Below are 25,535 nucleotides of genomic sequence, written 5' to 3' on the forward strand. Positions count from 1 at the left end.
TATTAACACTATTGGAAAGCCTGTAGGCCTTTCTGCTTGACTGAAAACACCAGTTCTGTTGAAATCAATGGCAGATGTTACCCAGTGTGAGATACATTCGTAAACTGAAGTAAGTCCAATGGTTTGGAAGACTGTACAGCAATGAGAAATCATTTCATGCCCAACTCACAGTATCACAATCTCACTAACACACAAGCTGCAGACACACCTTACGCTTTATGCTCTCAGGCAATCTTTTCTGGCCAAACAAGTTATACTCGTATTTGTTTTCCAATATCTTTTTAATTTGCTGGCACTGACGAAGCTAAAGAGATACTTGTGAACAAGTAGGGCTCAATTCTCTTCTGGACTGGAGCAGCACCCTGTCAGGAGGGAGATACCAAGCTCATGACTGGAGCTCCATGCAGAGATGAGTAGCTCCAAAATGGGCGATGGTAGCAGAGATGTGATCTAGAGGACTTGAACCCAGGCCTGTGATTTACGGGCTGTGGTGATATTGGAGCTGCTGATTCCTCTGTGGTGGATAGGTGGATGACTTGTTTCTCTGGGCCCAAATCAGATGAACTTAACATAGATCAAAGTCACCTTCAAGGGCTTTGAAGCTCCTATGCTGTAGCATTGGGCAATCCAGTAGAGGAAAGTTTAATTCACATTATCTTCCCTGTCCTATGAGTGAGTCTGGGCCAATATTCACCATCTGAGTACTGCTTAGCCTTTTTGCCTCTTTGTCCAGCCATGGACATTAGGGCTCCTGTCACACACATTGAGCTCCCGCAGATCTGAAAGGAATGTAGACTCTTCTGGAGGAGGTTCACCTGCTCAAATAGAGGTATCTGCAAATGCAGGTGCATACATCTGGGATAGTCACCTCAGGCTTTCTATATGGTCTCTGGAGGAAAACAGTCCCCTTTAGAGAGAGATTTTTCTTGTTGTAAAGAAGAGGTCCAATGAATGGCATGCCAGAAGAGTGAGCTTTTCCCTATCAGATGTAAAGGAAGCCAAGGTGACTTGCCAGATGCAGGCACTATGGATCAGTCCCACCCTTCTCCTCTTTAGTCACAAACTCCAGCCAACCTTGGGAGCTTTTCAAAGGTGAAAGAGAGCATACAGCATCAATCCCTGCAGGGCAGCAGGTGCTCAGAGCCCTGGCTCTCTATGCATATGAAGACCTCCCTTCCCTTTCTTCACTGATCCTTTCCCACCTCAGCCCAGCCCATTACTAAGTAGGCAACAGTCTGAGAGTGTAACTCACTGCTTAGGCAATGCATCTACTGTGTGAGTCCCTGCTTTTGGAGCACGGTCAGTGTAAGCCCCAGCAGGGAGTTAAGGAGCCCTTTGCTGCTTTTCACCTGCTTGGTGACTACAGACATGTAGAGTTTCTTTGTAAGAGGTGACGGGTGGATTGGTGTCCTGGTTCTATACAGTTTAGGCACTTAAATCCTGCCTCCTCATGCTGCCTCAGCTGCTGACAGCATTTTTCATCCTGCCGTGATGTGATTCTTCTGTACTGAAGTGGCTCATCATGCTTCATCCCACTAGTAGCTGCATCTCTCAAAAATGAAATGTCCCCTTTCAGCACATACAGAGCTGCCTGTAACTTCCCAGCTTTCACTACATATTCTGTAGTTTAATGAATTAACTCTTTTAAAGCGCTTTGAGAGAGGAAATGTTTTAAAGGTACAAAGGGTCATTAATAACAGATGTCAAGTCATAACAAAGGACAGCTGTGCTTCTGTGACTTTCTTGATTAGTCAAGAGATCTATGGGTTGCACTATCTCATTTGGAAAGCATGACAGAAATTCTGATACAAGTTCTTCTTTGGAAAAGTAACTTTTATTTTGTTAAAGCCATACATTTCCAAGGATAGAATAAAGCTCACAAGCCATAAGTCATGCCCAGATAAGGATAATCTCAAACAATAGTTAGTTTGTAGCAGGATGTTGCTTGTTCTGTAATAATTAATCAGTGTTTTAGGCAGATTTCCTATTGCCTGCTCAGATATGCAGCACAGGATAAAAATGACCTGGGCTGGTTGTAGTTTTCAGTATTTGAAATCTGAGCGTATTAAAACAATTTTAATAATATTGCCCAACAACTACCCAAATCCTACAGTGGTGCAGCCTCTTAGAAGTAAAAGACTGTCCACTCCACAATCAGAAGACATGGTTGCAGTATGGAGACATGCTCATGGGCTGGCCTGAACCTAGCTAGGCTAAGCATCAATGGTGATGGAGATGTAGTGAGACAGACCTCCAGGTGCACTGAGGCATCTCATCCTTGCTGCCCCTTAGTGTGTGAGCTCCCACGTCACTGTGACCACAGTACACTGGACATGCTGGGTCATTCTGGGATAAACAGCCAGGGAGGGGTTGTGGCTAAGGCCATGCGTAAGGCACGAGACAGGCAGCAGTGTGCAAAGCAGCTGTCTCCTCCCTGACTCTAGGGCTGCACTCGACAGATGCTAGGACATCTCTAGAGGCTATGGGGACCTGGCTCTCCTATGCTGACACCTGAGTCACAGCTTCTGGCACTTGAGCTTGTTGCGCTCCTGCCTGGAACTGCTGTCACATACCCTGAGAGGAGAGCTCCGTTTGCAACAGGATGTCACTCTACTGCTGACGCACCCCCACTCTGAAAAAAGAGTGGAAATCCAGGTCTGTCAAGACCAGACTCAACAGCTGGCTCCATGGCAAGGAAGGCACATTCAAGTATGCAAAGATGCAATGTTTGATTTGGAAAGAGTTTTCCCAGGCAGCCAGGGCTGTTTTCTGCTGGCTGGGAGCAGTGACCTGGGACTTGCCCCTTGCACCCAAAATCCCTGTACCAAGAGCTTCAAGGCAAAGGACTAATTCATCAAACACTGCACCTGATCAGACCCCTACTGGCACACAGATGTTGCCCAGCCTTTGGAACGAACCCAACACTGCTGGCAAGAAGACCTTTCCTTCTCCACAGACTTCCCCCTCACAGCCCTGCCCTACCAGCATGCCTCCCCCTGAGAGCTAGACTGTTTGGGCTGAGATGACTGAGAATCTATGGTTCTATGATGAGCTGCTCTCTAACCTCGTCAGCCCAGAGTTTCCCCACTGCTGAGCAGCTGCTAGCAACATCGCTGAAGGGTGTGTTACCTGGTAAGGAAGGGTCAAGGCCAGGGGCCGTGCATGGCCTTGTTGGACTCCTGAATGCCTTTCTCACACTCTGAGTCACGTGCTGAGGCTGTCAGCCAGACCAAACGCTGCTGTGGTCACCAAGAGCAGAGTGTCTTCCCACAGACAGAGCTGTAGCAAGAAATGAGCACTCCTTCCCCTAATCCCTATCTGATGGAAAGAGGGAGCAGAGCTGAGGGAAGCCCTGGGGAATGGCAGTGCCACTGTGCCCTTCTCCTCTATCAGCATGTGTTTCTTCTCTCATCTGTGGCTGTGAGGCTGGGTCTAGCTAATCAATGACTGTTCCCTGCAAAGTCTCCACACACACCCCAGCTCTGATGTCCCAGACACGGGGAGTGCCCAGGAGTCCCCAGCTCACATCAGTGAGGACTGCATTATTTCTGGTGAAGCAGTGAAGAAGAGGGGTTGTGTCTCCCCCCTCCCCCAACATAAATAAGCCTGCTTGTGGAATGAGTTATGGGCTAACTAGGGAGGTAGTTACGCAGTAGGATGAGCGCTGTGCCCTAGATCTCCCTTCTGCCTCTCCATGCTCTTGACAGTCAATAATACTCACATGAGAAAGGGGCGACATAACAATTTTTTCCTTTCTCTGGTTTCAGAAAACGAATAATGAAGGGAGATGCCCAAATCTACTAGAGGCTTTGCTGCTAGGACTCAGGTCAGCTGGGCACTGCTGATTACTGCACCTGTGAGAGCCACATGGATGCTTCCCCTTGTCTTGGATGGCAGAAAACCTCTGCCCTGCCACATCAGTGTTGGCAGGACTTCCAGGTGTGATTAACCTGTCACGAGCATCCTATTCCTTTTGCTGTTTCCCTCCTGATTCCAGGACTAACTTTCTCAACTACCTCATGCCACAGGTCTGGTTCCTTAGATTAGCTCCACTCCCTGGGATGTAACACAGCACCAATGGGAATCACGTGCTCTCCTTAGCACTGAGCCCTGCCCCACTCTGCAGGCTGCCTGCTCTCCAGGTAGAGTCTAGCCCTCAGTGTGAAAGCAGCATAATTCCCCTATGCGCTCCGCACGCATCTCCTCTCCCATGTTCCTTGCATCCCTGCAACAAACTGATGCTGCCAATTCAGACAAGTGAGAAAGAGCTACTTTTCCTCCCTCCTGGAGGAAAATGTGGGAGGATTATTTTCTCTATGCGAGCACTTTCAAGGCATACCTAAGAAGGATGACTGCAACACTGCTACTTTCCAGCCTAGGTATCATCTCACAGAGATTTCAGGCACATAAATACTGCTGTATATTTGAAGCGTCAGCTCTAAAAGGAGACAAGACAGGCTGGTAACTGAAACATGGACATCTGATTCAAAGCCAAAAGCATGACTCATGCCTCTTTTCTGGGCTTTGGAGCAGGCCAGCCAGAACAAGGACTTCAGGATTTAGACCTTTAGTGGTCACCAGAGAGCAAGGAATAGTTCAGAGAAAGTGAGCTTGATATGGCTAAGGGAAAGTATTTTCCCACTACATGAAAGAAATGGCATCTGGTATTTCCTCAAAACAATATCCACGTGATTTCGGCTGCCTTGAAAAGCCAAGGCTTGAGAACTATAAAATACACCCAGCCTAATTCTTCCTTGGGCTCCACCAGTGGAACGCCAATGAAATGAGCAGTGCAACAAACAACAGAATTCAGCCCTATGTTCCCTCCCCACTGCTTACCACTCCCTACCATTTCCCAGTCCCTAATTCTTGTGCCCTTAACATCCTTTTCCTTTCTCCAGATTTAAGAAAACCCTTTACAACTAAAATCCTCCCCTTACTACCACCTCCTCCCTGACAGGAAGGAGGTTCTGTAGAGTTCACTGCCAGTGCATAGGTCTCAGTGTTATCTTAGTTGGAAAGAAATAACCTTGTACCACATTTAGAGTGTATCTCCCAGAGGAAGCAACTTGACATTTGCAAACCACAGAAACTGTGACCCACACTAATAAAGCTCAAATACTTTACAATAGATAGAACTTAAGTTACAATGGTGGTGTCCCCTGGTGAAGTTACCTTGGCCCTCCCTGTTACTCCCCAATTTGTTCATTATTGTTAATGTCACTGCAATAAATATCAGAACAGAATTGACAGCATTTGGCCACATATCTTAAAGCATTACCCAACTCCTCTTTCACTTTTTGTCTTCGCAGCTTTGATTTCTATCCTTATCAGTCATCAGAGGAGCCCTTAGGGACAAATCTTTTGGCTATGCGAGCAGCAAGGTAGTAAAAGCCATGCAGAAGGGTGGCTGTGGCATCAATAACCAGCGAGAAGATGCCACCAATCCCAGTGGCTATGTCTTTAAGGACGGAGGGAATGGCACAGATGGAGTAATAAGGGAAAGCAGCGAGGTGAAAGACAAATCCCATGGGGATGCTCAGGATCTTGTAGGTGAAGATTGCAACATCTTGAATAATTCCCAGAAAACCCTGCAGGATGTTGATGCAGACCTTCCCCACATCACAGGGGATGCTGATTAGCACCATGCTGATCTCTGTAAGGTAGAAAACCATCCCATTCCACAGGCTGTAGATTCCATCCAGAAGAGTACTGCCAATTCGCTTGACAATAAGCCACAGCAAATGAAACATGAATTTCACTAACTCCACAAAGATATAAATGAGGAGTTCCAGAAGTTTGATGAAAGGAGTGGCAATGATGCCAGCCAATTTTCTCACTAAGCCACTGTCTTTGGCCTCCTGGTTGTCACTTGTTCCTGCTTGCTCTCCAGACCGGATCTGAGTTACAGCTTGCAGTATTGCTTCCGTTTTCTCCTGCTTTTGGTTATCTTCACCACAGTTGCCCTTGAACAACTGAACTCCTGCTAGAAACTGCTTCTCCAGCTCTCCCACTGCTAGGTCTGCCAAACTGTTTTCATCTTTCACTTTCTTTACAAGTCCTAAAGACCATCCCTCTGGAGCATCACAGCATGCTGCTAGCCAGAGGGTCTCTGGCACTGACACCTTGCCATTAACTTGGATGTTGGAAGGAATAGCACCTGCGAGGAGATACAGGTGATCCTTCTTGGAACAATGAGGGACCAGAGCCTGCTCCACTACCCTCCTGATGTCTCTGTGCCAGCTTTTGCTGAGAGATGGGCTCATAGGGACGGCATTCGTGAGTGTGTAAGTGGCCACCTGGAAATCTTTCTCATTAAGAAAGCTCGGATTCAGCAGCCCTCTTTCATAACCAGAGCCCACATAGTCCAAGCTCAGGGCTTGATTTGTGCCAAGGTTAGCCACAGAGTCAACGATATCAGCTTCATGCACCATCTCCTGCAGGTCACTTTCTGGATCATCTATCTGAAAGAGCAGAGAGAAACATTACTGGATGCAATTTATTTTCCTAGAAAGCAATGTGTAAAATAGACCATGAAGTGTATTGTTCATCATGACTGCTACTACACACTGTTCTTCAGATCACATCCTGTACTGTTTCCTTATTTTCTTTCAGTATTTCAGAGGTGCATATGCTGTACTCAGCTGTCCTGCTAAGCACATAGGTGTACGGCAGAGATGCTTACAGTTCTCCACTTTGGTCTGCAGCACAGCACAGCCTGCAGAATTTCATCAGCCATCTTGCACTAAGCCTCTAACTTGTGCTTATTCTAGAAGATACTTTTAAGAACAACAGATGGTTTGATTTAGGGCCACAGTCAAACCATCTACGATGGTGGTACCTCCAACTCACGAAGGCACCTACTGTGGCACCTTAAAATATGAATGAGCTGAACTGTCAAATCCAAGCAATAAGGAAAGAAAACATGATTTTTAACACATCTAGAGAAGGCATTTAACCCTGTATAAGAAGCCTGAACCAAATAGGGCAGCATGGCTGGTGATCTGGATTGTCCTTCACAGTTCTGAATGCAGACACTGCAGTGAGCTTGTAGGGCTCTCTTAGGACTTGTCATTGACAGTCTGAACCTCACCCTTAACAACCGCATACCTCCCACGGGCAACATGGGCAGGGATGCTGTCGCCCTGGGTCCTCGCTGAAATCTATGCTATGTGCTTGTTTGTCATTCCTGTGCCATGGAGTTGGAAGAAGTAATTGTTGCACCAGTCATCCCTTCTCAAACTTTACAGAGGGTTGTGCACCAGGAGATAACAAGCAAGGGAGCAAGAGCTCTTAAACACTATGGTGTACTGAGATCTTTCTCAGAAGGCTGCAGCTCTGTCTGCCCCCCAGTCACTCCTTTTTGACACTGTCTGCAGCCTTTCCAGAGGGATGTTCTAGACTGTAATTTTCTTCCTCAGATTAAAGGTAGAAATTGGTTGGTAGAAATTCAGGAGTACAGCCTGCGTCCGTAGTTACTGCCTCATGTGGCATCTGCTTAAAGGCCACAGCCCTGAACTCCCAACGCTGTGCTCCTGCTCCAATCTGCTGTCTTTGCTCCTGGCCTAGAGACTGCTTATTGCACTGTATAATACATATTTTGAAAATGAATATGGCAGACAGTTCATATTCTGCTTTGAATCACTCTCCACTCATCCTTCCTGGTCCCTCAGCTCCTCTGTAATGCACTTAAACAGACGGTTCCCAGCATTTATATCCTTGAGACCTTTCATAGGGTTTGCACCCTCTTGTTACCCCAGCTTCTTGCATTATGTCTTGACAGCTATTAGGCCTATGCCAGCTTCTACTAAGAAATAGTGTAAAAGGGACAGTGCTAGTGAGCGTACGTAGCTATCCATCATCCTCATTGCGGAATTTGAGTTTTGGCTGGCCTCTTGCAAGCCAAAGACTCAGCCTAGACTGCAGCCTAGACTGCGTTCTCTGCCCTGAGGCTAGTCACAATGCCAACAATATTAGCCATTTCAGAGGGCCGCATTACACCCATTTGCCTGCTAGATTTCTAGCACTTTGTTTTTAAGCATCTAGTGCATATCGCTACAGGGCTGGAAGGATCATAGGCCTGACCCAGGCTAATGACTCTACATACTGATGCACAAGTCTTAGTTTTTCTAAATGCACCACTTAAGAAAGAATTATTCTGTACTTCTGTCTTATTTTGCATCCTCTTCCTCATGTTCCCCAGCCTCTCTCTAAGGACTGCAGCTGTCTGATAAGGCCAGATTTGTTGAGTTGCACTCCATAAAATCACAGCCCCTTCCCAGGCTTCTCCAGTTTTCTCTGTTTTGACAAGATGACAGTGTTGTGTCATGGCATGGGGGATGCACCTGGTGCATTTAATCACACAGTATACACGAGGTGGGAGCGGGCACAGCTGATAGGCCCTGTCTGGGAACTGCCTCTTGTACCAAGGCCCCTTTAAGCATATTGTCATTTCAGGGGCACTCATCCATATACTTGCTCCCATTGCAGATTAGTGCTGCAGCCTTCTTGAAAAATTAAAGAAAATGATGGAGGGAGACTGAGGTGCTGTACCAGCTCTGCCTTACTGAGGAGATTCCCAGCCTACCTTAAGCATACGGTATAAACTTAAATTTCTCTGATTATGAGCTAGTGCATGGGGAGTTTAAGATGCCTATTTAGTAAATATATCTCCAGTTACCTGCTTAGCTGCAAGATTGCCCATACCATTGGACTGTTTAGGTGCAATTAAAAAAGAACATGAAAAATGTGGCCGTGTGTTGCTCATACATCAGAAAACAAAAGCAGGCTGTAACGTCACTAAGGGCTGATGCTTTACAGTAACTCATACTATGCTTTGCAGCAGCTTGTGTTATTGAGCTTTTTATGCCTCCTCTGATAGAGCCCCAAGGGCAAGCTGTCTCCGGCACTATATCTAATCTGCATGCAAGCTGCCTTTCCTCACTGACTCAGAAAGCTTTTGGATTGTGGCACAGGCAAAGTATGTCTGCATTCATGTAGTCAGCCACGAATCTACCTGTCCAAAGAATCTGCAAGAGGGCAAGATCCAAGCAGATGTGTAAGCACCTTACTCTTCGGTGGATTTAAGATTAAATTACTTATCTAGATACCTGTATGGATCTGAGTCCAACCACCTAACAATATCATATGTATTTATCCTTGCAATAAGGATATTAGGCCAACCTAACCACAAGGTGAGGGTTGCCATTGTACAGAAGGGGCAGAGGAGGATTAAAGGTATATTTCCATTACAGGCAACAGCTTGACTGAAAATTTGAGGCAGACTTATAGAAGTTACGCCAGCTAGTTTCAGTCAACTTTCTACATTTAACAACACAGGACACTGTTATCTCCCACCTTCCCTATCTTAGTACTTACGATCCCTGGCAAACTTCAGCATCCCACTCCACAGCTACTACCTCAGGTATGCTTACATCTTTGATTGCAGTGGGCATATTTCATCTAGCCTCAGTGTGTGACTCATTTCCTAGGGACTAGGCACAACGCATCTTACACTAAGATTTCTGTTGTAGGAAGCTCACGAGTTGCCCCAGAAGCACCTGTTTCTCCTGACCACCAAGAGAGATGAGAAGAGTAGCTCAGATGCAAACTTCTGTGGTGGAAAGGGTCTGTAGCTGGATGACACAAAGCCCACCTCGGTCATCTAGCTCATGGTAGTCTGCAAGTAAATAAATTGGCAAGGAGACTCATCCAGCTTATTGTATTTTAGGATAGAAAAAGCAGCTCCAGAGTTCTCCACCCCTCAATAAATGTGTGGCATAGCAGGTTTTCAAAACCAGGCCTGGGGCGTTGCATGAGTATCCTGCTCATCAGACTGACTACCCTTTCTGCTTTCTAATTTTCACGATCTTGGTTGCTGAATTAATTCACAGCTTCCAGCTGCCAATCAGCAGTGGGTGGTGCTGACATTCCTCTCATTTCCCATCCAATTACTGCCTCTGTGCTACATTTGGCGTTTGTTTCTTGGACGCACATTCCTGAGGAGGTAGGCATGCAAGAAGTGAGACAGTGTCCTCACGACTTACATCATCATCTATTACAAAAAAGCGTGTGACAACCCTTAGTCAGTCATCAGTCTGCATAGAGCATTTTTATGGTGATTTTTTTCTGCTTGCTGCATCTCTGCATGTGTGGCTGCACGTGCATGTACGCAAAGACGTGTCACTGTGCAGTTAATGTCTGTTTGTACCTGACTATCCCTGTTTTCAATTAGGAAGTTATTCAGAAAATAGCCGGGGTATCCTTTTTGGGTTGTGTTGCAGAGCAGGTGTTGCAAAGTGTTCCTTTTACCGACTATCTGAACTTTTTGAATTATCTGACTTAGCCATGATAAGAACATACAGAACAGGTGTAAAATCTGTTCCCTGCTTTCTCCCTTCCAGAACCTGCATAATGGATGCCTGAGAGATGTGTATGTGCTTTTTTTCTTGAGAGACTTCTTCTGAGAAGTTTTTTAGTCCTGATATCTTCATCTGACACATTCCTCTGCCAAATTGCTTCCCTTAGTTTTCTTTCTCGGCCTGCAGCTCCTTCACTGAACTACAGAGCTGCTATCTTTCACCACAGAGGAATCTGTATTTCAGTGATGGGTGAAAGGGACTCCAGCACATACTGACAAAATGAAAACTACAGCATGGTCATGTCACTCAGTATGGTTCCTTCATCCAACTGTGTGAGCTGGAAGGCCAAATCAACTGCACAGAAAACTTATATCCTGGCATCTCCTGGCTTTGGGGTGCTGGACTCCTTTCACCCATGTTCTCTGTATGCAATGTATCATGGATCAGCCTGAATATGAGCCTCCACTGCTCACTAAAGGCATGGTCCTTTTGAATGAGAAAGAAAATAGAGTGGCCTGTCCAGCCACTTGACAGCTTTGCTCCTGCCTTCGTCCCATCTCCATACTCTAGTAGGTGGGTCTAGAGCCAACAGCTAGGCCATAAGGACTTGAACATGCGATTAGCTGTGAGCAAATTTTCTGAGTAAATATTTTAAATCAAAATAAGAATGGCTTCCAACCCCTAGGACTATACCAGGGAATTTAGTGTAAGAAGGATGAAGATGATCTTTGCTCTGCCCTCCCTGTTCCCCTAATGATGCCACCTGATGCGATACAGGTGCTTTCAGTCTTATGGCTCAATAAAGATGTCCCCCATCCACAATACAGCTTCCTCTAAGCTGGCCATACTGGCATCTTACCCTGTCGTTAAAGGCTAAATCTTGCTTATGAAGCATTTCCGCAGGTAAAGCATTTTTGCCCAAAGCTCTCTGGTCCTCAGTAAAGCTCTGCATCTTGTCTGTCTAAATTAGGAGTCAGATATGTGTAGTGATGGTGCATCCTTCCAAATAAGAACAATGGTTTGGGTTGAAAAAGAATAAAACAAGCAAGCAAGATTGAGAAGGAGGCAAAAGAATCCAGGGGACTTTTCTTGTTTAGTAGAGATCAGATTAGCTTGCTCCATGGAAGAAAAATCCTCAAAGCTCTCAGTTTATTCACACTATGACTGATCGGTATGGCCTAAGTCAGACATCTGTAACAGGGAACAGATCCACAGTAACCCATAGGGTTATACTACTGTAAAGTCAGAGCAACTAAGGGTAGGGCCTAGCAATAATTTTTGAGACTCAGGTAGGTTTCTGAAGCAAGAATTGTAAGAATTGAAGCTCAGGTGTTAGTGGGTGCAAGGTATTGGGGGTGATCACTAGATGAGGGGTGAAGATAGAAGTGGCAAGGGACAGAGTGAGCTGGCTGCAGAGAGGTATTGGAGACCTTGTAGGAAACCTGCTGTGAAAGGACTTTGAGGAGTTCAAAGAGCAGAAAAGGCATTTGAACCTGCATGACTGCAGAACTCTGGTGAGTCAGACTGCAAGGAGCAGGAGGAGATATGGTGGCTAGAGGTGGCGATGGCTATCAGTAGCTGAGGCAAATGGGAATGGATCTCATCTTCCCACTTTGCCTTGCTGCCTCCACTGCACAAACAGCAGATGTTTATTTGTCTAGGTCTTTGCTCTTTAAAAATTCATCACATTTTCTCATCCCCATAATGACAGAGTCTGCAGAAAGGCTTTCCTCTGTCTAAAAAGAGCAAGCAGACCCCTCCTACAGGCATCTGCAAAGTGGAAGAAAAGCAGATCAGAAGCCCCCCAGGAACTCCTGCAATTAAAAATCCAGCCCTGAGATCAGGGAGATGGTCCAAGGGGAAGAGAGGGGTTATAGATCCCTGCCTTCACTTCCTGCAACCTTGTTGGAGGTGTTTAAAGCCTTTGTATTTCATCACCCCAATAGTAATTTAACAGTAGCCACTCTTTTGGGACAAGGATGAGCTTTGATTCTAAGTATGTACAGCCTAGCACATGAGGGCCCTGCTCACAACACACTGTTCTAATACCACGACTGTTTATGGTCTAACAGAGCACCGTCATGTGCTGCCAATCTTTCTTGAGCTGAATAGACAAGGGTAGCTTGGTGTTTGCTACAATACTCTCCATGCTCACTGCTGAAATAACTACAATATTGCAAAAAAAAAAAAAAAAAAAAAAAAAAAAAAAAAAAAAAAAAAAGCAAGTAAATTGTGCTTGTCCTCTTAGGAGACAAGCAATTTTTTAAGGATTGCCTTTAAATACAACAGCCTGAAAGACCTGGTTAAACATGTCAGGGGAGACAAAAACCACTGAGGCAGCAGTGATATTCTCTTTATACTGCACTCTTCTGACTTGACTGAAACATTTCTATTCCAGGACACAGTAATTCACTTCCCTATCCAGTATCTGCAACACAGGGACACAACAAAAAGCTGCCGTGTCAACTTGGTGAGCCACAAATGTCTGTTTTATTCCTGTGCAGTGAAGCTAAAGAGCACTTATCAACACTGGGATCATGCTGGCAACCAAACTTTAGCTTGACACTGAAATGTTTAACCCTATTATCCACCAGCAGTGCTCCCTGACTGTGATAACTAGCTAAACAAGACAAACGGATCCTACAGGGTAAGAGATGATTTTCTTTTCCCCTCACATTCCATAGTGCATGCGGCAGCCTCTTAGTTTTCATTAAAAGCTCCATGGGACAAGGAACTATTTGTTCACTTCCAAGCACAAAAATAAGTTGGTTGTGGTAAATTAACACCAAAAGGGGTTCCACAGGCTCTTCACTCCTTCGCAAAATCCCATCCCCAGCTAATATCTTCACCCCAGAAGAAATGTTCCCAAGGAACACATGCTTTACAGCAAAGGAAAGGCTGACTTACCTGCGGTTCAACCAGCCAGTCCTCCTCCCCATTTTGGGCTGGTTTTGTATACTTAAAAGCTGAATAAAGAGGGATTTTGTCCTTAGTACTGTAGAGGGTTGCAAAACGTGGCTCCTTGTTATACAGCTGACAGATTTTCACATGGAATGCCTCGGTAAATCCTTCTGGTGGGACTTGTCCAGGGAAGAACACATTACATTCAGCAAAACCAGTTTCATCCTCTCCAACAACTCTGCCGTGGGAAAAGCCTAGGAAAACGCAGAGGCAAAGCAAAAATAAAATTGACGTCTTCATGGTCCACTCCCTTGAGCTGAGGGAAGCCCTATCTGTCTCTGCTGGATTCAGCAAAGGACCTGTGCTCTGAGCCCATGCAGCAGCGAAGCCAGAAGGCGTCTGGAATTCGGGTGTAGTGTACAAGGGAAATGAAATATGAAACCACAGCCGTTCCCTTCAGGGAGCGAACGCTTTCTGCAGGCAGCACATTGTGAAACCAAACGTGTGTGAGGCTGCGCTGAGACACGCTGCAGACACCAACTGCCCCGGGGAGACAATGCCAAGCAATCTGAAATCATCTGGGCTAATTTGGAAGAGGAGGAGGGAACTCCATAGCAGTGTAGGTCTATAGCTGAACAGCACCAACTGTCCAGGCTGGAGTCCGGCACTGGCAGGGGTGTGGTATGCTGCATTGCAGCAAAGTCCCCAAGAGTTTTGGCTGACACAGCCAGAAGTCCTGGGGCTGCCAGGGGGATGCTGCAAAGTCAGATCCACTACCCAGAAGAAGGTGTTAGCTGCCCTCTCCAGCCACAAGCCTGGCAAAGAGAGAGGGAGAAAGAGGAAGAGAGAGGTAGTAGGATATTAGCACTACCGACAGTCCACTTTGCCTGTTCTGGGGATATCTGTCACCACTATTCCTGCCAGCCATGTGCTGCAAAAGAGCCTGGGGAAACCATTATCCTCCCATCTCTCCTGAAGCTGTACAGGGCATCCAAAATCCTCCTGCAGAGCAGTATCACCTCACCTTGGCAGAACTGCCCTCAGAAGAGATTAACAAGAGGCAGAAAGATAGACTCGCAAACCACACACCCCTAATCAACGCACATCTCTGAATGTTTTAGCCAAATATATAGAACTAGCAAAAAAATATCTGCTTAAAGGGAATGAAACCACTCCTCTGCAGTTATGACTGACAGAGGTATTACTTGCCCAGTGAACAGCTGCTTTTGACACCTAGGCTACTTCCAGGTAAAAGGCTGTGAGTGACAGTCACTGTGTGACTTCAGTGAGTGGGAGAATTAACATTTTCAGAACAGCAGGGACAGAGAGGAGACTATAGAGTATTTCAGAGCATTTCCTCAGAGACAAGAAAATACGTAATTCCCCCCCCAATAAGTTAGATATGATCAGATTTATTGCCAACAACTTCCTCCCCCCACCTTAAAAAATCCTAGGTGCCAATAATGTGCAGGTCCCTTTTAGACAACCCTGTTTTATACCACTACTATGATTTCCAAGACCTCCAAGTGCTACAAATCCACAAGCACTCTGCAAACAAGGGAAGGAGTAGCCTATACTGTCAATGAAGAAACAGGACAGAGAGTACTTCAAATGACTGGCCATTGCCAGAGAAAGAGCCTGTAAAAGAGCTAAAAATAGACTGAACTCCAAGACATTACGCGGAGATGACTTCTAGAAGTACCAAGGCAAGGAAATACGTCAGCACCTTTTAATGTGATGTTATCAGCCAGGGGAGACAGAGGCAGGCTGGACAGGCTAGGGAACAACAGGAAATGTGGTAAGTGGGCTTGTTTTGTTTTCAGACAGATGCCTGGCCACCTAACCCTGACAGAAAGAGTTAGTCACATTCAGGAAAGATGATGGAAACGAGAATGCAGACACAACCTGACCTGAAGACAGCGGCTCCAAAACACAGGCTCAAAATGTCATTTTCCTGGACATAAAAAGGCTCCTGGGAAATGAAGAATTGAAGCTAAATCCGAGCAACTAGATGCTGATCTGATCCCAGCCTTGCAACTGTCCAGGCAGCAGAAGAAAATGTTCTCCTGAGTATTGTAAGCTCTATTCCCAAGAAGAACTTAGGTCTGGTAATCCTTTCAAACACCTACTCCAAGAGTAAAATGCATTATCCCAGGTTAGGCATGGTACCAGGGTAAAGGCAGAATGATTTGTCTCTAGATAGGTATGCCAGCAACCAATATGCGATGTCTTCAACCAGGGAACACTAACATCCTGCCTCTTTCCTGAACTTAGGCATCAACCAGCAAGTGGGCAGCCCTCAACTCAGTGGCCTCAGACTCTCATTTCCCAAGAAAGCTGGCATAAAGCCATAGTCCTTTACTCCCCACTTCTATTTTCTCTCTAAGCTAAGCCCTATTTCCAGGAGAAAACTCAGGGTTTGTCTGGCCAGTTTCTATTTAATTTAAGGTAGTGGTTGTGACCCTTAAGCATAGGGCTGTAATATGTGCTTTTGTTCTTGTTAAGGTCACTATTGCTAAAAAGATCAAGTGCTGCCATCGTGGTTGGGACTCTCTGTGCCAGGCAGATATGGGCCGAAGGACTGCCTTGCCCTGGGAAGATTACACTGTCAGCCAAGGGGTGGCAGAGGAGCTGAACAAGAGTGAGAGGATGCACATCAGCATTTCAGAAAATTCTGTGCTCCTGTGTCCTATCTGCTATCAGGCACCTTTACAGACATCACAGCAAAAGGGAGTATTAAGATCAGATGTGAAAGAATGGCCTGAACCACCGTTAAGGCTGTTATGTGAGACAAGCAGAAGGGCCCTGGGAGAACGTACAAGGGGTTGGAAGTGAGCCATGCAAGACGGAGTCCGGCAGCGCGGCCTCACTGGACCCAGGACCTGCCTCCTCCACACGACTGGGAGGAGTAGAGTGCCACAAACACAAGGGGGCTGGCTGTGAAGATGACTACCTGATGTTTGAGGTAACCTGAAAGAGGGAGCCCATGGAGAATGTGAAGGGGCAGGTGATGTGGTCAAAGGGACAGGTGAGAAAAGTGACCTCTCAGCAGTAGTTAGAGGTGTGTGGGTGGACAGGAAAGGCTGTATACAAGGGAAGGTAAGCACACAGAATTTGCAGGGCATGACAAAGATAAGGTACATTGGGGAAAAAGTTTAAAGGCAGATTGGGGAAAGGCAAAAACAAAGAAGGAGGAAAGAATTTAGAAAGTGGTGTTGACAGAGAAAGATTAGGGCATAAACTGGAGCTGAGGGATCTGCACACCTTAAAAATGGGGAGCACTAAAGAAAGGTCCTTGGAGGAGAACGAAGAAGAAGAGGTGTGAGGAAACACAGCAGACAGAATGTGATGAGTCAAGTGAAAAGAGATGAGAGGTTACTGAAGGGAGGTCTTTACTTCTGCAATGAGAAAATGAGGAAAAATGAGCAGGGGGCGAGGAGGATGAAAGGAAGCTGTCATTGATCATAGAATCATAGAATCAGTAAGGTTGCTAATGAAGACAACTGTCCTCTTCTTCCCCAAGGGTATTAGGCACCAAAATGAATGTCTTAAAGAAGAGAACATTTCTCTAAAAGTTTGTGTGAAATGAACCTGAAAAAACATGTCAGTATTCAACCCCCCTGCATCAACAAGAAACTGCCAGGCTTGCTTGCCTGCTTTCCCACACTGAGCCTCCAGCCCTGTCCCTGTCCTTCAGTTCACAAGGACAACGTTGGGTTTGCTGCAAACAGTTTCTTTCTCCCAACATGCCAAACCCCTCTAATCTAGTCTTTCCAAAGCATACTTGACCCAAAATATTTTTGCAGGCCTGACCTCCTGTCTCCTGTTGTGACCTCGGGGCAGGACTATGGTACTGTACGTTACTCTCTCATTCTTCTGAGAAGAAAAGGAAGAAGAAAGCAATCCTAAGTGTGAGCATCCCGGCTGGAGTAACCCCATTTAATTCACTGGAGATCCCTCTGCTAAAGATCTGGCTTCAAACACGACCGTCTCAGTGCACATACCACTGCATGTCAGAGTGCACTTCTCTTGCCTTTTGCTGTCTCATGGGGAAAGAGTCTCTTTAAAATTAGCTTAAAAATTCAGTCTGGGAAAAGATCCCGGTGCTGAGTTAGGGAGAAAAGGAAAAGTGAAACCATTTTTGTGCTCAAACTAAGAGATTTCGGATGGGGAGGGGGCATCTTCGTGCCTTCCCTACACCACCTTTTGTCCTGGGAGGAATGCCTCTTGGTTAATGGTGCTGCTTCACTGCTCAGCGTCACACTCCCTTTGGCCTGGTGCTTACAAAAACAGGTGGGCAAGGAGCAGCCACTAATCACCTAGAGATGAGTGCCAGTGATGCTGATCTAGTTTCATTGCTTCCATACACTCATCCTTCTTCTTGGGTGTACTGACCGCAGCAGCCAGGGGATACTTCTAAGTGCTGTCACAGCTGAAATCAGACTAGAAAAAGGCAGGGAGGATTAAGAATAGATGATGACATAAAATTATGGAGGTCATCACCTGCGGTGCCCAGTCATAGGAAGAGGGTGAAGATGGGGAATAGTGAAGCATTCGTGCTGCTCTCTGGACATTTTTAGGATGGGGACCTGTTCTTGCAAGCTTGTACAGAAGCTTGCACAGGGGGAGCTTTGTCCTAACAGGGGCTTGGAAACCAGGAAGTATAAATGTATTGTATAAATACTGAATAAAATTAATAAAACCCAGAGGCTAAATTCTTTGGCATTTTATCACAGCCTCAAGACTCAGAATATTTCTGTGAAACTTCAGGCTGTTAGAAACAAACAAAATAAAGATCCTGTGTTTGACAGCAGAAGCTGGATAGATTTATACTAGCAGAACAAGGCAAGATTTTTAATCATGCAAAAAATTAACTACTGAATGAGTTATTTAGGGATGTGCTGAAAGCTCCAGCACTTTCGTTCATTATTTCAAGATTTAAAGAGATGATGTTTTTTAACAGAAGTTATTGACTACAATGAAAGAACAGATGGTTCAAATTTCATGGTCTTTTTTTACAGTTCATCAGTTTACCAAATTTTTTCACACCTTAAATCTTTTCTGAACAGGAAAGTCAGTCACTTTTGTGCTTTTCTCCTAGGCAATATTGCTTACTATTCATTTTTATGTTTGTTAATATTTTATTTTTCAAAAGTCATGTGTGGTTCAGTCAATGGTGAGACCTTGCTGCACTAGTGTACACAAGATGTAAGAAAGTTCCTTACAGTCTACACTGACAGAAGACTAATGGGTGGGAACAAAATTAGAAGTACAAACTTGTCAGGATTACATCATCTCAGAAGAGGCAATGTGAAGGCCCTAACTCCTGAGAAAGCTAAACCTGCTGGCAAGGTCCAGAAGCTTTCATCAACAGCAAGATAGCAACCACACCCAGGACTGCCTGTCTCCAGTAACACAGCCATATTTTGGAACTAAGAAGTGGGAGAAGGAACGAGATATTCTGGATTAAGGGTTTGCTAGGCCAGTAAGGAGCCCTATCTGATAGACAAGGCACAGTTACAGCTGCCCCCCACCTCTCATGCACTCTGTGAAGCCAGGCAGCACAGCATCTGCCTTCACAGAGCTACCAGGCAGATGTTTTCACTGAACTTTGTTACTTTTCATAGCCTAAGCAGACAAAAAAGCACTTCTCTTAGGCTATAAAAAGCATGATTTTTGTCATCCTTCATGGCTACATGAGGATGAGATGACATCCTCAAGAAGTGCCTATATCTCCTCATTGGCTGTAGAGTGAGCCAAGACTTCTATGGGTGGCTAGTTGGGATCTCAGAATGAATTGCAAGTGCAAAACTGTAGCTCTGGAAAGCAGACCTGGGAGTCTGAGCAACCATTTAAAAGCAGAAAAGAGATTGACTTTGCAAGCTCTACTCCAAACATCTATTCTGGGATCTGCTGTTACCAACTACTTACACCATCCGATTTATCTTTCTTGGGAGGTAACTTGTTTGTGGCCCTGCAACAGCCGTCATACATCATAACTGCTGAGGAGGTATCCAGTCCCTGATCCTATGATTCATCAGGTGATGAATATAGTGCATACTCAGCTTCAGTGTTGTAATGTCTCTTGTTTAGACAAGAGACATTCAATAAAACTGAGTTTTCCCACTCAATAAAATTGAAGATCTCTTGGTAGGTATCAGGCTCCCTAGACAATGCAGCAGAAGAATTAGGTATTGAAAGAACAGAATTCATTAAAGTCAGCACCTTAAATGGGGACTCTCTTAAGACAAACAGTAACTAATGACAAAATGTGAGGTTTAGGCACTGCTCCCCCCAAAAGCCTTAAAAGTCTATCTGTGGTTAAGATTTGTAGCCATGAATCTTCTCCTGGATGCAGGCACTCAACCCAAGCTAAGTTTGTTCTCTCTCTCTCTCTTAACTTTAGTATTAGCTTCTATGAGATTGAGGTTTTAGTCCTTCTATCTTCTGTCTAATAGGCACTAGAGTTTGAGGTCAACTCTCTCACTCCCACAAGAGTACTCCAGTTGCTGTTCTGGACAGACTCCGGACAGACAGAGGAGACACTGGCAATTTCTCCTTAATTGTAATTTGCATAAGTGATCATCTATTCAGGAAATCAGAAAGCAAAACACAGGACCTCTCAGTCCTGTAGTAAAGCACTAGAACAAGAGCATCATCAGTCCACCCTTGCTTTCATGAGGCTGTATTCACTGGTGGAATAGCTGACCCTCGTCACCACCTCACTCACCAGCTGGGACATGTGCCTAGGAACAAGCTCTATCAAGAAAATTTAAACTTGGCCTCCAACTTCTCTTCTCTTGGGCACCAAGAGCTACAGCATACGAGGGAGACTTCCCAACATTTTTTTTTCCCAAGCTTGCTCCTTTGAGTACATCCAACTGGTGAGGTCACATGAATAAACCCAAATTATTGAATTCTTTTCAGAAAAGGCCTGTCAAACCTGAGATGGTTCTGTTCAGACACTCAGAAACCAACAGAATTTAGGAACTTCCAAGTTTTGACTTCTGGGATTCAGGTTATTGTGAAACCAGTCCATTCGGCTGGCTTTCCTCTGGACCTAAAATCCATTCATTGAATTTTCTTATCAAAGATGAATTCTGTTCAAAGAATAGCAAAGTGTGGGAAGTACTTACAGTCACTTTGAGCAGCAGTCTGTGCCTAAAGCCATGACATGGTGCTCTCAATGGCCTGTATACAGCACCTAAACGAACAGGAATTACCTTGAGAGTGTCTGGTGTTACATATTGCCATGTCAGAGTAAATCAATTGCAGCAGTGTTCTCACCATGAACCCTTGGTCCTATTTTTCCCCCAGTGTAATGCAGTGCATTACAACTCCGCGTCTTTAGAGGTGAACATGTTTCCCTAAGGCTGATGCAGAGCACTCTGATGCCTATCTAGCAGAGATTGTAGAGATTATAGCTGGTAAAGATTGCTATCAGGGTATCATAGAATCATACAATTGGAAAGGTTGGAAGGGACCTCCGGAGATCATCTAGTCCAGCCCTCAAACAAGTGGCCCATATGGGGATTGAACCCACAATCTTGGCATTATTAGCACCATGCTCTAACCATCTGAGCTAAACCTAACCCTAGGCAGGTTTAAGATGGATAACACAATGAAAACTGGAAGGTGGGGGAGAGACGTGAATAGTCAAGAACGTGCATTCATTGCACTCCAACCATTCCTGCCCAAGCCCTAACCCCCACTGGGCTCCAGCTCTATCCATGCCATGTCTGCACTGCTCATAAACAGCTGTGCTGTGGCAGGATTCGTCACCATTCATGAGCAGCAGCTTGTCCAGGACCAGGACCCCTTCCCTTTATTTCTACTTAAAATTTTTATCTGTGAGGATGGCGAGACAAAATTACTAATGGCAAACTAATGCAGAAACGGATAGGAGAGATGAGGTCAAGCTACTTAATGTGTGTGTTTTTATGTGTGAGCAGCATAAGCTGCAAGGACAAAAGTGAAATGTGGCTGCTTGTGTTGTGTTCATCACAGGCGAGAGGCCAGGGAGAACAGGAAAGGAAGGGAGGGGAATGCAAAGTTCAGTTTCAGTTACTCATATCCAGTAGCAATGATGCAGAAACAGGCAGTCTTGCCAAGACAAGGCAAGTTTGCAGAAGCGTTTGCAGAACACACCTTCTTGCTGTGATCCAAGTCTGCAAGTGAGCATGAAACACCCTGTTCAGAAAGCCTCTAACTTCTGCAGATAAGACTTGTGCTTATGCCCATCTGCAGAATTCAGCATTCAGCTGAAAGAAGTGACCAGTACAGATCCTGAACCAGCCACCTCTGTAAATAGGCAATTTGATACTCCTTACCAGTTACAGAAGCTGCTTATACTTCAACTGGGAAAGAAAAAAAAAAGAAAAAAGAAAGACAGAACAAAACTGAGGAAGGGAATGAACTTTGCTGGTCTCAATTCACTGTAGGAAAAACTTCAGTCATGGCTGAGAACTGATGTCATCAGAGAAGACTGCCTCGTCCCTAGTCTGTGCCCCAACTCCATGCCAAGACCAGCTCAGACAGACGTTATGATTCTGATGGTAAAATTACAAGCAAAGTCCTCTGGACTTTTTTACACAAGAAATCTGTTTTCATACTCTGCTGTTGTACAGGATATAGCATCTATAGACCTCAGAGCAAAGGCCTTTCGTCCATTATTCACATTTTATAAAGAAGAAAACGTGCAGAAGCTGGGGGTAGGGATTACACTTTCAAGGTCACAAGCTAGTGACAGAATTGGGGGGAAAAAATATAAGTTTCCTGAGCTCTGTCCTTCTGCTCTCTGCACTTACACATAAGCAAAGGCTTCCCTGAGGTCTTGGTAGCTAGAAATACTGTGAATTTGTAATCAAGAATTAAGCAAGAATCAACCTGGCTGATACCACTTTTGTGTCAAGAGTTCATTGTTTTCCAATTTGTTGTTCATTGTTTCCGTTTGAATCGGAGTAAACTCGCTTCTGCCCACATCTGAAGGGAACAATACTGAGCGTTCAAAACTCTTTCAAAAAAAGAATTGCCTCTACCGCTAGACAAACACTTTTAACAGTGTGTTAGTCTAGTAACTAAGGGCAGATTATCTCAGTGGCTTAGAGTGCTCTTTGCTGGTTGATACTGGCTAGAACCCTATAAGTTAAGCAAACATTACACATTAATCTAGCATCTTTGGTGGAATTGGGAACTGATCCTATGGCTTACCATGTTTTTAATGAGTTTGAGCACTGCACTACCAAGACGCTGCTGGAAAGGAAAATGTGTTGCATTTTGAATTGGTCAGGGTGATATTTTGCTGTTTTATTCTCCTTATAAACTATTCCTCATGTTCCACAATAACAGAGGAACATGCTTTGTTCCTCTCAAGATAAATTAGGGGACTGTATTTTCACATTGGCTACTCTATTCCTTACAACCCCATTTATAAAAAGTACTTTGTGGCATCTTCAACATTTCAATAACAAAAATTTTAAATCCAGAAGGGTCTAGTCTAATCTGATCTTTTGAACAAAACAGCTCGTAGAGTTCCACCTTGTCCCCTCAAGATCTTCTGTCTGCCATCCTAACATAATGAGGTAATATAGGAAGGGCAGGGTTTTCCAAGAGATGTGCCTAAGACAAGTGAGTGAATCACCTTCCAGATGTACCTGTTGCTGTCCAAAGAACAGAAAAGCCTTGAAGACTGGCTTAGACTAAATACCTCACATGAAACCTTCTGAGAGTAATTCAACGCAAGAGCTAAATATCTAAAGTTAAGGGAGAACAGCACAGATTAAGAAGTCAGAAAGAAAATATTGATAAATATAAGAGCTAAAAAGGAGGAGAAAACTAGTGGAGCAATATGGATCCCAGTTCCTAATGTAGTGCGATTGCTGAAAGTTACAGTTTCAGTTGACTGTTACAGAGAGGAGTTCATCTCTACTTCACTCCTCCTGATAAGCTCACTTGTGGAATACTTAACCAGTTTCTTTGTTTCACATCTACACAGAAAAGACAGAGAACATGCTAAGACAGATTCCACTGTGATGTGTAGATGATAGGCTTTTCCTTCCGGTTAGGCAATATAATGCCAGTTTTTCACGGTCTGGGCACTGCGTTACTGGTACTCCTCCTAGATGTGCAGTGAGACTGACTGAATCACTGTCAGCTAGCATTAAGAAAAGGATAAATTTAGCTTAGCTATTAGTGGAAATGTTTGGCTAACAAATAAGACAGTGTGATATTTTTTCTGAATGCTGGATGCAACCATAGCCAGTGACCTGGCTGCTAATCTGTATGTAAATACTGCCTGGATAAAATTAATTACTTTGTCCAAACTCAAACAAAACATTCAATCCAGCAAAAAGAAGAAAGCTTCCATGGAGGTCAGTCTGCGTGCAAGACACTGAGGTCAGGAAGCGTGAGCCATGTGCATTTCAGAGTGTCACTTGCTTTTGCAGTGTCGTCCTGCCCTATGTTGCCGAGTTCCTTTTGGGTGACATCACATCTCTTGTGGAAGCAGCACTGAGATCTCAGCCGAGAGCTGTAGGCACAGCTAGGGTGATAGTGCAAGAAACAGTAAATAAAATATGCTTTCAAAACCAGTGTTTGTCAGACAAGGTAAAAAGGAATGTGGAATAGCATGTGCCAAGTGCCATTTTGCAATGCTGGTCCAGGCCATCTAATGTCTGCAAAGGGACCACAACTTGCAGTGTTAAAGGAAAGTCATCACAACCTGGGCCAGGCATCTAGATCAGGTTCTCATCCTGTACCTTTCCTTGCAGGCAATTCCTGCTGACTCCTAGGGTTTTCCCTCTGGTGTGCACAGGTTACAAGATCTCTCTCTCATCCCAAAGTAGAAGCTTATGCCTCTTAAATCCACCATGAAGTGGAGCTCTGAAGGAATACAGGAAGATGGCAATCCAGGGGATGTGACTGAGCACAGAAGCAAAAGGCTGAACACATAGCACAGTGGAAATCAGCAGGGAAGAGGTTAAGGGCTGGGACAGCCTTGGGCGTATGGCTGAGAAGCAGCAGCACAAGCTTTTTACAGCGCCGAGCAGCAGAGAGGGTGTGACCGGCGAGCTAACAGCGCAAGATGGCCACATAGGAAAGCAGCACTGCGCTGACTCACGGGCTGAGTCAGAGCCTTGCCAGACCTCAATTCTTTTCCCAATCAGGAAGCAGCAACTTCCCACAAACTTCTTTTAAGGCTGCAGTTTGGATTCTGAGCATTCCTGCACTAAGCTGCCACTCACGATGATCCCCTGTGCCCTTGGATGCCTGTAACCCAGTGGGAGGCCCAATCCTTCAAAGCACAGCAGGTCCCGAGGGAGGAAATCGGTGCTGTGGCCTGTTCTAGGCAGCAAAGGAATTTTTTGCTGCTCAGCCCAGGCAAGCTTGCCCTGTACAGCAAAAGACTGTCTCTCTCAGGAAGGGAGGCAAGGGGAAAATTCAAGCTCAGAGATTTCCATTCTGGCACTGGCCCCTTACCCTGCTCAGGAAAAAAGCCCAAATGCCGCTCATAGTACTGAAAGAGCATATTGTATGCCCTGATTTTGTACTCTAAGGGTGGGCAGAAGATCTTCTCACAGTCTGCAGTGTAAGACCCAAAAATTCAAGAAAGAATACTGGCTTGGCTAAAATCCCATCCTGACTCAAAAACGATCAGCGAAAACCAGCAACTAAAAATAAGAGTAAAATGTCATAAATGGAAGAAAGGGGAAACAGATAGTGAAGAGTATACACAAGAAGCTTTAATGAATAGAAGAATGACACAGGGAACAGGAAAAAAAACCTGCATTGGCAAGGCAAAAGATAATAACAGGGAGTTTTTAAAGCACATTAGGAACACAAGAAATCTTTATAATGTTAGAGGCCAAGAAGTAGATGGGAAAACCATTAACAACAGTCCAAACAGGCAGAAGACTCTAAATGTTTTTGTTCTCTTTTAGGAAATAATGTATTCTGCAGGCAGTCCTTTGATAATCTCAAAGACGTATTAGCATTAAGGAGAGAGACTTATCACTAAAGTACATGCATCCTAGAGTACTGAAAGAGATAACTGAAGAATATTGGTCTCCTGGTGTTACTAAATAATAACCTTTGAATAGTACGGAAACTCCAGAGACTAGAAGATTGTGGACATTGTGGGAATGTCTTTCTTCAATAGGAGCACAGGTTCAGTTGATAAAGTAACTGTGTGAATGTAATGAATTGAGAGTTTGCAAAATGTTTTATTTGTAGTAAGTGTCAATCTGGTTGCAAAATGGGTACTAGGCAGTACAT

At 44.9% G+C, this 25,535-nt stretch overlaps 1 protein-coding gene across 1 annotated transcript; it reads right to left on the bottom strand.

Annotated features, from left to right (window-relative positions):
• Window positions 1-262: 262 nt before the first annotated feature.
• ENDOD1 (endonuclease domain containing 1) lies at window positions 263-13,821 on the bottom strand. The gene is made up of 2 exons (XM_062567318.1): window positions 13,269-13,821; window positions 263-6,464 (listed from the first exon to the last, which is right to left on the bottom strand). Exons 1-2 carry the CDS (start codon window positions 13,560-13,562, stop codon window positions 5,331-5,333), a joined length of 1,428 nt encoding a protein of 475 aa, XP_062423302.1. The 5' UTR covers window positions 13,563-13,821; the 3' UTR covers window positions 263-5,330.
• Between the last annotated feature and the right edge of the window lie 11,714 nt (window positions 13,822-25,535).

This window comes from Rhea pennata, chromosome 1 (assembly GCF_028389875.1).
Source record: "Rhea pennata isolate bPtePen1 chromosome 1, bPtePen1.pri, whole genome shotgun sequence".
NCBI lineage: Eukaryota > Metazoa > Chordata > Aves > Rheiformes > Rheidae > Rhea > Rhea pennata.